The sequence below is a fragment of the Ailuropoda melanoleuca genome, chromosome 12, assembly GCF_002007445.2.
Source record: "Ailuropoda melanoleuca isolate Jingjing chromosome 12, ASM200744v2, whole genome shotgun sequence".
NCBI classification, from domain to species: Eukaryota; Metazoa; Chordata; class Mammalia; order Carnivora; family Ursidae; genus Ailuropoda; species Ailuropoda melanoleuca.
In genome coordinates, this window is record NC_048229.1 from 63932069 (window position 1) to 63948998 (window position 16930).

The 16930-nt window shown below is 36.8% G+C and overlaps 1 protein-coding gene across 3 annotated transcripts in view; it reads left to right on the top strand.

Moving 5' to 3' along the window:
* Nucleotides 1-16930, top strand: part of NFATC3 (nuclear factor of activated T cells 3) — a 103531-nt gene that overhangs the window by 17782 nt on the left and 68819 nt on the right. For all 3 annotated transcript variants that reach the window (XM_034638491.1, XM_034638490.1, XM_034638492.1), the window contains exons 2-3: nucleotides 1956-3090; nucleotides 5117-5279. In XM_034638491.1, the coding sequence (XP_034494382.1) occupies nucleotides 1956-3090; nucleotides 5117-5279 (1298 nt within the window). The remainder of the gene's footprint in view (nucleotides 1-1955; nucleotides 3091-5116; nucleotides 5280-16930) is intronic.

The window sequence follows — 16930 nt, forward strand, 5'->3', positions numbered from 1 at the left end:
AGGTGTTGCAATTTATTAAATACTTCAAAGTTAAAAAAAATAATAAAGTATAATATAACATACCCATCTTAAATTTTAAAAAGGGAAAGACAAGGTAATTAACATGTAGTGAGTTTTGCTAAATATTAATCATTATAATAAATTGCTTGTTTTAAAATGGTGTGTGTTTCAGTTGATACCTTGCTTATGTCTGACAGTTTTATGGAAAAAACTGCCTCAGAAAACTGAGGTTCAAGCCAGTTAAATAACTTGTCCAAGTTTGCACAGCTATGGAATGCCAGAACCAGTGTTTAAACATAGGGTTTTTTGTTTGTTTTAATACACGTAAAAACTCTTTACTGAATGTGGTCACTAACCATAGATCATCTTTAAAGTTCCAAAATCTAGGACTTATGGAGATAGTTAAATTATGAGATGCTGGTTAATGGCAGCCCCATTAGGAGTCTAAAGATCTGTCATTTCACAGGGGTACGAATGTAATGAAATAATGTGGTCTTGTTGAGTACTTTTGAGAAGAGGCTAAAGGTTTGTGCTTCTCTGTTCTACCTGTGAACAGTTTTGTCTTTGGTTTCTCAGTGATCTTGTTGGAAAAAGTGAAGGTGTTAACCAGCATCTGGTGCTAATGCTTCAGACTTCTGTCTCTGTGAAAAGGATAATAATCACTCCATTATAAAAGTAAAGTTGCAAAATACCCTTATTGCTGTAAATACTCTCAGTCGGTAATTTGGCAGGACTTGTTTAGTGTTAAATATTCCAGCCAGCAAGGGTTGCATTTTAAAAGCTCTGCCCTTATGAGGTTTACTTTAACAAGCAATAATAGGTTATAAGCTCTAGTGAGTTATTTTCTAGTTGAGGTAAAGGATTGAGTGGGGTCATGTGGCTCTTCTAACCTGGTCTACTAGGTGCAAAGATCTGAATTCTGGATGGTATGATGTTGAAGGAGAAAGCTGCTATTCTTAATCATAAAAATTTCTTGGGGTGCCTGGATGGCTCAGTTGCTTTAGCATCTGACTTCGGCTTAGGTTGTGATCTTAGGATCCTGGGATTGAGCCCTGCAGGCTCAGTGCTCAGTGGGGAGTCTGTTTAAGAGTCTCCCTCTCCCTTTGCCCCTCTTCCTATTCATGCACTGATATGCGTGCTCTCTCTAAAATTAAAAAAAAAAAAAATTTAACGGAAAGTTCTGGTACTACTACACAGAAACTGAGGCCTTGGAGAGGTTAAATCATATGCCTAAGAGCTCACATTTAATGGCAAAGGTAAACTAGAATCTAGGTCTCCTGAATTGAGTCTGTAACTCTTCTCATTAATAAACTTAGTGTGTGTGCTTATTAACTAAAAACATTTCAAAGGCTCTGTTCTATCCTTTATTCCATTTTAACTTGCAGACCCCAGATGATGCTGAATTTATAGGATTTTATCATTTTATAATTCTGTGAATTTTTTTAGAACTATGGATATGATTATTTCTTTAATAGAAGCATTTATTTTCAGATTTTTAAAATTTTCATTTTAGAAAATGTGGAAATAAGGGGGAAATTACACATATAATTACAAATATAAATATGTAACAATAGCATAATATCTGCAGAAATAACCAGATATATTTTTTTTAAAAAACACACTTTGGGGCGCCTGTCTGGCTCATTCAGTAGAGCATGCAACTCTTGATCTCAGGGCTGTGAGTTGAAACCCCATATTGGGTGTAGAGATTACTTTAAAAAAATTTTTTTAAAAACCCACATTGTTGGTGTTGGCAGAGAAGGGATTTGAATATAAACAAAACACACACACCACTCTTCAGTGGAGCTAATGATATGCATTTTATGTCCAACTTTTTTCTCTCAAGATTATTATTTACTTTCTCATCTAGTAATTTACACATCTAAATTTTCTAATTTCTTGTTTTGTTGATTTTTTTTCTTTTTTCTTTCCTTTTTTTTTTCTTTCCCCCATAGATCTTGAGCCAGATGATTGTGCATCCATTTACATCTTTAATGTAGATCCACCTCCATCTACTTTAAACTCACCACTTTGCTTACCACATCATGGATTACCGTCTCACTCTTCTGTTTTGTCACCATCGTTTCAGCTCCAAGGTCACAAAAACTATGAAGGAACTTGTGAGATTCCTGAATCTAAATACAGCCCATTAGGTGGTCCCAAACCTTTTGAGTGCCCAAGTATTCAAATTACATCCATCTCTCCTAACTGTCATCAAGAAATAGATGCTCATGAAGATGACCTACACATAAATGACCCAGAAAGGGAATATTTGGAAAGGCCTTCTAGAGATCATCTCTATCTTCCTCTTGAGCCATCCTACCGGGAGTCTTCCCTTAGTCCTAGTCCTGCCAGCAGTATATCTTCTAGGAGCTGGTTCTCAGATGCATCTTCTTGTGAATCTCTTTCACACATTTATGATGATGTGGATTCGGAGTTGAATGAAGCTGCTGCCCGATTTACTCTCGGATCCCCTCTGACTTCTCCTGGTGGCTCGCCAGGAGGCTGCCCTGGAGAAGAGTCCTGGCATCAACAATATGGACTTGGACACTCCTTGTCACCCAGGCAATCTCCTTGCCACTCTCCTAGATCTAGTGTCACTGATGAGAATTGGCTGAGCCCCAGGCCAGCCTCAGGGCCCTCATCAAGGCCTACTTCCCCATGTGGGAAACGACGGCACTCCAGTGCTGAGGTTTGTTATGCTGGGTCCCTTTCACCCCATCACTCACCTGTTCCTTCTCCTGGTCACTCCCCGAGGGGAAGTATAACAGAAGATACCTGGCTTAATGCTTCTGTCCAGGGTGGATCAGGCCTTGGCCCTGCACTTTTTCCATTTCAGTACTGTGTAGAGACTGATATCCCTCTGAAAACAAGGAAGACTTCTGAAGATCAAGCTACTGTACTACCAGGAAAATTAGAGCTCTGTTCAGATGACCAAGGGAATTTATCACCATCCCGGGAGACTTCAATAGATGATGGCCTTGGATCTCAGTATCCTTTAAAGAAAGATTCATCTGGTGACCAATTTCTTTCCGTTCCTTCACCTTTTACGTGGAGCAAACCAAAGCCTGGCCACACCCCAATATTTCGGTGAGTTGATGGAAATGGCTGCTGGTCATTTTTTATGCTTATGGGTTATTGAGGGCATGTGACTACATTATCTATATGGAGTGGTTTAACCATTCCCCTCCCCCTCCTTTTTTCAGTGTCTTTTGTACAAATCAATTAAAGTCTGCATGTATTTTCCATTGAGTCTTAAAAGGGTCTTTAGATAGGCTGGACTTAGCATTTTAAAAGCATATAGGTAGTGAATTGTAAATAATAGTAAATTACATTTAAGAATCCCTAGAAAGAATTTTCTTATCTAAAAAAGGTTCTTGTAAAAGGTTGATTATAGTATATGTTAAATTACTAATAAAACTAATTGTGAATAAGCTTTTTATATTTTTAAGAGCTTATTGTACAAATGAAATTTGTATATTATGGCAAGCGTTTTTCACAATTTTTTGTTTTTTGACTTTATAAATTTGACTTTTTTATTAGTGTAGAGGAATTATAACATTTTATGTATTCAAATCTGTGTTCTGCTGTATGGCTTTTGGTTTTTGTGATATATTTGAAAGCTTTACCCCAGTCTAAAATAATTAAAAATAAACAAAAATCTAACTTGTACATTTCTAATAAAATTTTTATTTACATATTAGTTTTATAATATATGTATATAACATAATATATAGTATTTGTGCGTGTATGTGTGTGTGTGTGTGTATATATATATGTATGTATATTTGAATCTTGAATCTAGCTAAGGACTGGAGTAGAGAACAGTATATAACAACTTTATTTTCCAAATAACTGATCAGTTACCACAATCCTATTTTATAGAATCAATCTGGTCTGTAATTGATTAGAAAAGACAGCTTTTATCATGCACATGGTGGAGTTGGATTTGTTTACTTTTTTTTTTTAATGCTTTTTCATTGGTATGAATGTTTATTTCTGGATGCAGATCTTTAGAAAAATAAAATGTGGAATTATGGTATTGAAGACACCTTTGAGCCTGTCACGCACGCTGCTTCTGAAAATTATCTTAATCTTTTTAGGTGTTTGCTTAAGTCTGTGGAACAGTGTGGAAACTAGCTAAGAGTTGAAATTGAGTTGTTTTAGACTAATAAAAATTAATACCTTTGCGTTTCATAGTAGTTAGTAAAGCAGAGCTGGGGACATTCAAAGAAATGAATGATAGAGATGATAGCATTTCAGAGGTGGAAGAGACCTTAAAAGTCCAATTTCACCAGTCACTAAGAAGATATTTTTAATATAAATCATTGTAGCTTTGGGTCCTTTAATATTTGACCTATAGATATATATAAGTTATTTCTTTTTTAAATCCCACATTTTCAGTGTTAATATATCTGAATTAATCTGTATCCCCTTAAGCTATTTAAATTATCTTACTGATCAACTGAAATTTTCTCTAAAATTGACATTTAGAGCGCTGCAGTGATAGGCCTTATATTTTTTCAGCCAGGTGTGTAGTGAAATTAAATTTGTGCTTCAAATTGCAGTATACTGCCAACTATAAGCAGTATTTCAGTGAGACAGGGAAAAGAGCAATAGGGAGGAAGTGGGGAAGCAACATGTATAACAGACGAACTTCCGTAGCTAAACACCAGGGAGGGAGACATATGTGCTGAGATACAGGGATGTTTGGATCCTTAGAGAGACACTGATACACATACACACAGATGGACAACTTTTAATTTAATAATTTAATTTAATTTAAAAAATTAAATTATTCTTTTGTTTTTATAATTATGTACACATAGTTGAGAATCAGTTATAGTTTTATGGAATGTTAGAATTTGTCCTTTAAAAAAATACAGGAAGCCAAGAAGTAATTGAAATTGATTTTATTCTTCAGGTTAAAGAATTATTTATTAAGTACCCATCATATTCAGTGTTATAACTTATTAAGTGAAGTTTTCTTTTGCAGTACTTTGCTTCAGAGATCATAGGAAGAAAGAAATGTTGGTTGCTAGCAAAGAAATGATTTGAATCATTGCTTGGCAATAATAGCATGGTGAAATGCATTTTTTGTGTGTTTTTTTTATAGCACATCTTCATTACCTCCACTAGACTGGCCTTTACCAACTCATTTTGGACAATGTGAACTGAAAATAGAAGTGCAACCTAAAACTCATCATAGAGCCCATTATGAAACTGAAGGTAGTCGAGGAGCAGTAAAAGCGTCTACTGGGGGGCATCCTGTTGTAAAGGTATGAGTTGGGGCTTCTTTTGGAGATATCATACATCTGTTGATGATAAAGTCTACTCATTTAGGTACTACGAGCTCAAAGAGAGAAAACTCAAAGCTTGAAACCCTCTGTTGAGGTTTTGTGTTCTTGTTGATATGGCAGCGCTTCTGCATTGAGGGTTTTTTATTTTTTGTTTTTGTTTTGTTTTGTTTTATTTTCTATACTGAAAAAGTCTTTTAATCGATTGAGGACTGCCTCTCCAGCTGGGGAACTCTGGGGAAGGAGTATAGTGGTCAAACAGTTGTTTTTCTCTTAAAAGAAAAAACAAAACCACAACTGTATTATGCTTATAAGTATAATATGTGCTCATTTAAAATCCAAGTAATACCAAAAAAGCAGAATAAAGCAATAAATTACCCCAAATTTAAACCCCTCAGAAAGGGGTGCTTGGGTATTTCAGTTGGTTAAGTGTCTGCCTTCAGCTCAAGTCATGATCCTGGGGTCCTGGGATTGAGCCACACATCAGGCTCCTTGCTCAGTGGGAAGCCTGCTTCTCCCTCTGCCTGCCACTCTCCCTGCTTGTGCTCTCTCTGTCAAATAAATAAATAAAAGATTTTTAAAAAAAATAATAAACCCCTCAAAAATAAGTAGTTGTTAATGTTTGATTAACATTTCAGATAATTCTCTGTGTATATTTAGTGAAAGACTGAATGGATGGCTAAAAAATAGAATGAATTTTTTAAGGATAAGATTATACTGAACATCTTTGTGATTAAAATATTTAATTTATTTTTATCTGAATTTATTAGAAGAAAATAAAACAATGTGAAATCATAATTATGTAATATTGAGCGTGGAATATATTTTAAGTTTTGAATCATAATAGTTGATTATTAAGTTTAATTTTATTTGAATGAAACATTTTAAAAATGAAACAGAAGTAAAGCTAAGAACTACTGAATCTTAGATACTGTTATTCATGTTCAGAGGTCCTAAAAAGATCTAAGGTCAAAGATAATAAATAAATTATTGAAAAACTGAATCATTTTTTAATAGTTTGAATTGACTCCCTGCTTGAAAGATGAGGTGATTGTCTATCTTAAACTTCTCCTGCTCTGCCCTCTACCTCCTGAATTTTGTTGCTTATGTTATTTTTTCCTGCTAATGTAAAGACATATTCCCACCCTTATACCGGGCCATCCCCCATTGTTTAGCTTTAGTCCTGTATCAAATTGAATTCAATAATTACTACTGATTTTTACTTATTTTACTGTTAAGTGTTTTTGTTTGTTTAAGGAGGGCTTTGGATTCTACATTTCTTGGGTTCTTTCATGTTTGAGAATGTTTGTTGCCTTAAATACTCAAACATCAGAAGGGCTGTGTATAATAATTGAGTCACCCGGGGCGCCTGGGTGGCACAGCGGTTAAGCGTCTGCCTTCGGCTCAGGGCGTGATCCCGGCGTTATGGGATCGAGCCCCACATCAGGCTCTTCTGCTATGAGCCTGCTTCTTCCTCTCCCACTCCCCCGCTTGTGTTCCCTCTCTCGCTGGCTGTCTCTATCTCTGTTGAATAAATAAACAAAATCTTAAAAAAAAAAAAATAATTGAGTCACCCATTTTCTCTGTCAGAACTTGTCTTAATGGCATTGTGTATTGTGGAGAAATTAATTATATCTGAAGTGAATTTGAACAAATACATTTTATGAACTATCATTTCCTATGTCTAAACAGTATTTCATAGTTCTTGACAAACAAAGCTTTACATTTTAGGGGGGTTTTAAAATGACTTGTAGCAGGAAATGTCAGTTACAGAAGGAAATCAGGGGAGCCTGGGTATCTCAGTTGGCTGAGTATCCAGCTCTTGGTTTTGGCTTGGCTGGTGATCTTGGGGTCGTGATATCGAGCCCATGCTTGGCGGGGAGTCTGCTTGGGATTCTCTCCCTCTCCTCCTCCTCCTGTGTGCACGTGCGTGCTCTTTCTTTCTGTCTCTCAAATAAATTAATTAATCTTTGAAAGAAAGAAAGAAATCAGATTTGTGGTTACCAGTGACAGAACTGGTTGAAGGTTGTCAGAAGGTACAGACTTCCAGTTAAAATATAAATAAGCACCGAGGATATAGTATACAACATAATGACTAGTTAACACTGCTATATGGTATATTTGAAAGTTACTAAGAGTAGATTCTAAAAGTTTTTATCACAAGGAAAACCACCTTTTTTTTTCTCTCTCTCTCTCAGTTTTTGGTAACTATATCAGGTGATGGATGTTAGCTAAATTTATCATGGTAATCAGTTCACAATGTATATAAGTAAAGTTATTATATTGTATATCTTAAATTTATTCAGTGCTTTGTCAGTTGTCATAGGAATTCTGACATTTGTTGGAGTCATATTTTCTTCTTAAAAGAGAGCTTATTTCACTTAGAATAAGGAAGACGATTCTTTACTTCATTTCCTGTATCTTTGACTTTTCTTACCAAGAAAGAAATTATTTACAAGTGCTTAAATGAACAAATATTTTTTGAGAGTCCAAGTGATTTGTTTCCACAGTATTCCTTTAATTAAAAACTGGTTCTCTCTCTCGGGTGCCCGGGTGGCTTAGTGGGTTAAGTGTCCCAACTCTTGATTTCGGCCCAAGTCATGGTCTCAGGGTGGTGGGATCGAGCCCTGCATCTGGCTCAAATCTCTCTTTCTTTCTCTCTCTCTCTATTTTTTCTCTGAAATAAATAAAATCTTTTAAAAAAATAAAAACTGATTCTCTGTTGGGGCTCCTGCCTGGCTCGGTGGAGCATGCAACTCTTTGGCTTGTGGTCATGAGTTTGAGTCCCACGTTGGGTGTAGAGATTCCAAAAAAAAGAAAAAGTTCTTGCTTAAGGGAAGACTAACACTTTTGGTATCATCAGTGCTTTATATTTTCCTTGTCAGTGACTTACCTTTTGTTGTTGTTGTTGTTAAGATTTCATTTATTTATTTGAGAGAGAGATCACGAATGGTGGGGAGGGGCAGAAGGAAAGGGATAAGCAGACTCCCTGTGAGCAGGGAGCCCAACTTGGGGCTCTATCCCAGGACCCCCAAGATCATGACCTGAGCTGAAGGCAGATGCTTAACTGACTGAGCCACTGAGGCACCCCTTACCACCTTCTTCTTTTTTTCTTTATTCTTGCTTGAAGAATTATATCATTATACTTGAAATTACTGACTTAACCAGAGTATGTCTGGATGTTGATGGTTCTTTGTCAGTCTGTCCTAGTACCAACGATGCTCCTTTCAATCTAAGATTCTTTCTTCTTTCATGTAAGAAAATCTTTCTATATTATGTATCTGTATATATTTCCTGTTCCATTTGTTTTGTCCTTTACTTCAGGGACTCCAGTTACTATTCAAATGTTGACTAGTCTTTGTCCCCCATGTCTTTGGGTTCTTTTCTCTGGTTACTTTAATGTCTTTTCTTATCATTTATCAGGATTTTTTTTTAAAGCTCTGCTCTGATGTTTTTGATATATTTGTCACTCGTGGTTTTTAATTTAGCTTTTAGATCTGCAGCTATGTTTTGAGCTTTAATTTGCTACATTAGCTCCATTTTCCACTCATTTGATATTTTATCATTCCATTTGGTCTCATGATTTATTGAATTTATATTCTTTTTTTTTTTTTTAAAGATTTTATTTATTTATTTGACAGAGATAGAAACAGCCAGAGAGAGAGGGAACACAAGCAGGGGGAGTGGGAGAGGAAGAAACAGGTTCATAGCAGAGGAGCCTGATGTGGGGCTCGATCCCATAACGCCGGGATCACGCCCTGAGCCGAAGGCAGACGCTTAACCGCTGTGCCACCCAGGCGCCCCTGAATTTATATTCTTAAATTTTTTAGTGTGGAACATTCAATGGCAATCAGTTTCTGGGTTTTGTGTGTGTGTGTGTGTGTGTGTGTGTGTGTGTGTGTGTGTGTGTGTGTGTGTTTTGTTGAGGGGGAGGTTTTGTTTTTGTTTTTTTAAGGTGGGGGAGCAGAGGGAGAAAGAATCTTAAGCACATTCCATGCCCAGCTCAGAGCTCGATGTGGGGCTGGATCTCAAAATCCGGTGATCATGACCTGAGCCAAAATCAGAGTCGGACTCTTAACTGACTAAACCACCCAGGTGTTCTTCCATTTTTATTAAATTATTCAAATGTCTTGTATAATTTGTTCCTTTTTTTATTAAATAAAACCAAAAAATGAATACTATGATTGCCTAATTGCCATGCCTTTTATCACCCATTTTGTTTGAGAACTTTGGTCTATAGCCTGAGAAGATTGCGGAAACAGGTACAGAATTAGTTTAAGATAGGACTTGTTGAGTTTGGCTCAAGAGAGTGAACAATATCATGTATGTGTTAGAGCCCATTCTTATTACTCCAGTATGTATCATATTTTCATGAGCTTTGCTTGTTCCCCTAGTACAGCACAGAGTCCTGGAAGATGGTAAGCACTCCTGACCTTTTCTGTCTCTGCCAAAGGCCCTGGAGCAGAATGTAGTGTCTTTTATTCTTGAGGGAAAGTTTTTCCTTGACTTTTTTCAGAGCTGGCTACTTACAGTTCTGATTTACTTTGCTGTAAATTAGTTAGCATTGGTTAGGATTTTCTGTTTTATTTTCTCACTTTATTACTTTAATTCCATTAATTTACTTATTAATTTTATTTATTCTTTTTTTTTTAAGATTTTATTTATTTATTTGACAGAGATAGAGACAGCCAGTGAGAGAGGGAACACNCTAATTTTATTTATTCTTTTTTTTAAGATTTTATTTATTTATTTGACAGAGATAGAGACAGCCAGTGAGAGAGGGAACACAAGCAGGGGGAGTGGGAGAGGAAGAAGCAGGCTCATAGCGGAGGAGCCTGATATGGCTCAATCCCAGAACGCCGGGATCACGCCCTGAGCCGAAGGCAGGCGCTTAACCGCTGTGCCACCCAGGCGCCCCCTAATTTTATTTATTCTTATTACTCTTCCAGGTGGATAAAGGTATGAATTAGTTAGCAGTTCCGCCACACAAATCAGAATCTTATTCTTCTGTTTTGCATTTCTCATACTGCCCCTACTACCACCACATACATATACATTTTGTTTATTTTGTTAGGTATTGGGGGAAGAAGATTGTGATACTATTGTCTTTATCCAAAAGTTCTTGTTAGCATTGCATGATGAGAGCTGGTCGTTTCAAATTGTTAATAAAACCGATGCCTGATTCTGTATACTGTACCACACTTGCAGGGTTGTGTACTTTGTATGGCCACTCTTAATTTGTGTATGCCTATTTCTGAGACCTCATTTTTTCCACTAACAGAGATGGCCCTTTTCCAGCAACTAAGAAGACTTTTTGTAGATTTCTTTGCAATTCTGAGAGTTTTGTAATACTCAGGAAAGGAAGGCATCATTTGCCATTCCAGATTGGTTTGACCCATCACACATAAGAGTGGTGTGTTTTGTTCTCAAGACCAAAAAAAAAAAAAAGCCCTGATTTTGCTCTCTGTGAATTGGCTTTTTTTTTTTTTTTTAAGATTTTATTTATTTATCTGACAGAGAGAGAGACAACCAGTGAGAGAGGGAACACAAGCAGGGGGAGTGGGAGAGAAAGAAGCAGGCTCCCAGTGGAGGAGCCTGATGTGGGGCTCGATCCCAGAACGCCGGGATCACGCCCTGAGCCGAAGGCAGACACCTAACGACTGCGCTACCCAGGCGCCCCTGGCTTTTTTTTTTTTTGAACATTTTATTTCTGTGTAAGAATATATCATTAAAGTACGAGTCTTAATTTGTACAGCTCAGTGAATTTTTAACATATGCACACACCTATGAAATACCACAAAGGTTAAGATATAGACTGTGTTATTTTTTAAAAGATTTGTTTATCTTTTTATTTGAGGGGAGAGGGGCAGAGGGAGACATAAAGAGAGTCTTAAGCAGACTTGTGCTAAGTGTGGAGCCCAACGCGGGCTCAGTCCCACAATCCCGAGATTACGACCTGAGCTGAAGCCAAGAGTAGGATGCCCAACTGACTGCCCACCCACGTGCCCCAATTTATAGAATATTTTAAGCACCCGGAAGTCCTTCCTAATTTGTATCCCCCAACGAAAGGTAATCTTGCTTCTGACCTCTTATCATCATAGATTTGTCTTTTTATTCTTGAATTTCATATAGATGGAATCATACAGTATGTCCTATTTTCTGTCTGGCTTCTTTTATTCAACATTATGACTGTGAGATTCATCCGTTGGGGGGGGTAGTTTTCTTTTTCTTTGCTGTGTAGTATTCCATCGTATGAATTTGCTATAATTTCTTCATCTGTCATCCTATTAATAGACACTTGGTTTGTGTTCAGTTTGGGACTATTATGAATAAAGCTGCTATGTTCTTTTTTCTCTTTTTTTGCATATCTTTGTAATTTTAATTCCAGTATAGTTAACACACAGTGTTATATTAGTTTCAGGTATACTATATGTATCTTTTGATAGACAAAAAGCCTTCACTTTTTTTGGTATATGTCCAAAAGTGGAATTGCTGGTATTTCAAAGTACCTGTACCAATTTCTACTCCTAACTAGCCATATATGACGCTGTCAGTTACTCTGCATCCTCACCAATACCAATACATGGTTGCTGATAGTTTTTAACCATTCCAGTAGTATTGTAGAGGAATCATAGTGGTTTTATTTTGTGGCTTCCTGATGACCAGTGATGTTGAACATCTTTTTTTTTTTTTTAAGTTTTATTTATTTATTGGAGAGAGAGAGAGAGAATGTGAGTGGGGTGAGGGGCAGAGGGAGAAGCAGACTCCCCGCTGAGAAGGAAGCCCGACAAGGAGCTTGATCCCGGGACTCTGGGATCATGACCTGTGCTGAAGGCAGATGCTTAACCAACTCAGCCACCCAGGTGCCCTTGAAAATCTTTTTTTTTTTTTTTAAAGATTTTTTTTTATTTATTTATTCGACAGAGATAGAGACAGCCAGCGAGAGAGGGAACACAAGCAGGGGGAGTGGGAGAGGAAGAAGCAGGCTCATAGCGGAGGAGCCTAACGTGGGGCTCGATCCCATGACGCCGGGATCACGCCCTGAGCCGAAGGCAGACGCTTAACCGCTGTGCCACCCAGGCGCCCCTGAAAATCTTTTTATATGTTTGTTGTTTATTTGGCTGTCCTCTTCTGTGAGGTGCCTGTTCATGTCTCTTGACCAGTTTTTAAATCATCTTTTTCTTATTGATTTATTAGGAGTTTTTAATATTTTGAATAGAAGTTTTTTGTCAGATAATATGCATTGCAAATTTTAAAATTTTTTCTCATCTTTTTCTTGCTTTTTCACTTTCTTAATTGTGTGTTTTGATGAATGAAAGTTTTTAATTTTAATAAAGTCCAAATTGTTAATCTTTGTTTCATGGATAGTGCATTTGTTTTATTTACTAGATTGACCTCTTAATAATTAATATTGATGCCTCCAGTCCATGAATATGGTCTGTTTATTGAGGTATTATTTAATTCTTCTTTGCAGTGTTTTGTAGTTTTCAAAATAGAAATCTTTTACATATTTTATTTCCTGTGTTCTGTGTTTTTTATGCTATTATTGTATTTTTATTTCATGTAATTTTTTGTTCCTAGAATACAGAAATGCAATTAATTTTTTTTAAAGATTTTATTTATTTATTCGACAGAGATAGAGACAGCCAGCGAGAGAGGGAACACAACAGGGGGAGTGGGAGAGGAAGAAGCAGGCTCACAGCAGAGGAGCCCGATGTGGGGCTCGATCCCATAACGCTGGGATCACGCCCTGAGCCGAAGGCAGATGCCCAACCGCTGTGCCACCCAGGCGCCCCTAATTTTTTTATGTTGACTTTATATTTCTAGACCTGATAGTTTATTTTAGCTTCTTTTGGGTTTTCTAAAAAGTCAGGGTCATCTTTGAATAATGAGTTTTACTTCTTTCTGATTTTTATACCTTCCCCCCCCCAAATTTTTATTGTGGTAAAATACACATAACGTAAAATTTACCATCTTAGTTATTTTTACATATGCAGTTTAGTGGTATTAAATACATTCCTAATGTTGGACAACTTTGACCACCGTCCATCTCCATAGCTCTTTTTATCTTTTAAACTGAAATTCTCTACCCCACTTCTCCCTCCAGCCCCTAGAAACCACCATTCTACTTTCTGTCTCTATGATGTTGAGAACTCTTAGTACCTCGTATAAATAGAATCATACAATATTCATCTTTTTGTGACAGGCTTATTTCACTTAGCATAATGTCCTCATGTTTGATCCATGTTGTAACATATATCAGAATTTCCTTCATTTTAGGGCTGCATAATATCTCATTGTATACACAATATCCCTTGTCCATTCATCCATCAATGGACATATGGGTTGCTTCTACATTTTAGTTATTGTGAATAACATTGCTATGAACATGGATGTGCAAATATCTTTTTGAGACCCTGCTTTCAGTTCTCTTGGGTATATACCCAGAAGTGGAATTGCTGGATCATGTGGTAATTTCTACCTTTTTTTTTTTAAAGATTTTATTTATTTATTTGTCAGAAAGAGAGAGTGCACACACAAGCAAGGGGACTGACAGGCAGTGGGAGAAGCAGGCCACCCGTTGAGCAAGGAGCCTGATGCGGGACTTGATCCAAGGACCCTGAGATCATGACCTGAACCAAAGTCAGATGCTTAAGTGACTGAGCCACTCAGGCACCCCTGCAATTGTTTTTTTAATATCCTAGTCTTAATGTGTGTCTTCCAGAAGGGGAAAAAGGAAAATGTGGTTAATTTGTAAATGGGGAGTGCAAAATAGAAAGAAGTTGATTGTTCTTTTATTATTAAATTGGTTTGAGAAATGATTGATACTGATACATATATGTTATATGTCATATATCATGTATATGAGCTATGTATATATACATGTGTATGTATATATATGTAGTCTCATGTCTTTTTATACTTTATGGTTAGGGACTGTAGAATTATGCAGCCATAATGTTTTTGTGTTATGGGTATAAAAAATTTCTGTAGTGCCTTTGGCATGTACAAACACAGTTGAGAAACATGCAGGTTAGTCTAAAATTAAACTAAATTGTTTACTTGTTGCCAGGAAATTAATCTGTAATAAATTTAACAGAGTTTATAATGAGTACTTAATCAGATTCTTTTTCTTTTTTTTTTTTTTTTAAGATTTTATTTATTTATTTGACAGAGACAGCCAGCAAGAGAGGGAGCACAAGCAGGGGGAGTGGGGAGAGGAAGAAGCAGGCTCCGAGCGGAGAAGCCTGATGTGGGGCTTGATCCCAGAACGCCGGGATCACGCCATGAGCCGAAGGCAGACGCCTAACGACTGCGCCACCCAGGCGCCCCCAGATTATTTTTCTTTTTACTACTTAGCCAAATATGGGAAGATTATCTCTTTAAGTCAATAGTTTTTATTGGAGTTCTAAGTGAAAATGTACATTTTCATCATTCATTAGGATTGAAAGAGACTTGCAGATCTTAACATTATGAATTTTGTTTTAAATGTTTTAACATATAGATTCTCAGTGTCTTTTAGAATAATTTTTTAATTTTTAGAACAAATATTTAAAAGAATTTTATTTTCTGGGGCACCTGGGTGGCACAGCGGTTAAGCGTCTGCCTTCGGCTCAGGGCGTGATCCCGGCGTTGCGGGATCGNTTTTATTTTCATATGGATATTTATTCCCAAAGTGCTAAAAGACAACGTAATATTTAAATTGCCAAATTCAGTAACATTTTACAGATTTGTGCTGCTGCTAATTGCAAAAATTTACTTTTTTGTAGTGCTTTGTAGTTCATAAAAGGTTTTCTCAGAGTTTATATTTAATATTCATAATAGTTATTTGAAAAAAGTAAGGCAAGTACATTGTACAGGTGATTTAAGATTACACATGATGTAGGAGTGCCTGGGTGGCTCATTTGGTTAAGCGTCTGCCTTCGGCTTGGGTCATGATCTCAGGGTCCTGGGATCAAGCGCCAAATCTGTCTTCCTGCTTAGTGGGGAGTCTGCTTCTCCCTCTTCCTCTTCCCCTCAGCCTGCTTTTGCTTTCTCTCTCAAATAAATAAATAAAATCTTAAGAAAGATTATATATGATGTAATTGGTAGAGATCTTAAACCCAGGTTTTTTCACTCTGCTCTTAAATGTTTTCTGTTGTACCATATTGCCTCTTATACTACAGATAAGTTATAATTTCATAGTGCTTTTCATTTTATTAACTACTTTCACATTGTCTCATTTAGTTATCCAGATAAGCCTTTTTAGAAACCCTGATCTTTGATTTAAAGTCACATGCTGTTTCTATTACCTTTATAATCCCTGATAAAAATCTTAGACCTTTGTTTACCATTATTGTAGTTTAAACTCTCTTGGATTAACCACGTTAGGCTCCCTACTATGACTAAGACTTCCCAGTTCTCTGTGGTTTAGGACCCAAAAAAGGAAGTTTATTTTTTATTTTCTTAGAGACTGTCACTCATGAATTCAAGGTCTGTCCATCTTATGATGCTGTCCTCTTCAATACACAGCCTCCATGGTTCCTAGGAAAAGCAAAGGGAGTATAGGGAAGGTACATAAGATATATGAACCTGGAAATTACTGCCAGTTGTTACTTCTCACAGTCCTCTGACCAGAAGTAGTCACATGTCTACTTATGTAGACAGGGACTATGAATAGTAGTCCCTGGATTGGGAGCCTTTCCTCAGCAACAGTGCGGTCTATACTATACAACATGACTCTACATAACTCTTTGGTGTCAGCATGTCTTCTCTGCCATATCCTGTATACAGTATTGGTCTTTTAATTTATATTCAGGAGTTTAATAGTAGCTAAGTGACTAATAGGGTTCTGCAGCCACACTGCTTGGGTTTGAATCCTGTACTGCACTTTGGCCAAATAACTTACTGTATCTTTGGCCAAGTATCTTAACTTTTCTAGATTTTTTTTTTTATTAAATCAGTCATTGCTTAATTTATTCATCCATCTATCCTTTCACTCAGTAAATATTTTTTGATTGCTCACTACGTTATAGACAATATTGTAGATGCTGGGGATCTAGAGTGTTTATAAACAAGACCGAGTCCTGCCCTCATGGGCCTTACATTATACTGAGAAGAGACAATGAAAAAATAAGTTAAATAATATTACAATGTTGTAATGTAATATTGAGAAGTAGAATGTGATGTGATAAGAGGCTAATTATGGGAGACTTTACCTTTGGTATCTTTTTTATAAAATGAGCATAATATCATCCTAAGAACTGTTACGAGGATTAAATGAAACATTGCATGTACAGAACATGGCATAGTACCTTACACAGAGTAAATGCTCAGTAAATGTTGATCAATACTTTGTGAACCCTGATGAAGAATAAGTAGCAAAGTAAGAGTAAGAGAGCATATAAGTGGGGGGTGGTTAGAATCTTAAGCAGACTGTGCTGAGCACAGACCCCAGTGCAGGGCCTGATCTCACAACCCTGAGATCACCACCTGAGCTGAAACCAAGTCAGTCCAGTTGCTTAACCGACTGTACCACCCAGGTGCCCCTGAAGTAAATAATCTTATTTGTTAATATGGTCTGCAACTATTTAATACATTCAAGCCAGTCTTACTGTAGCTGGGGATTTGGTGGGAGGAAATCAGACATGTTT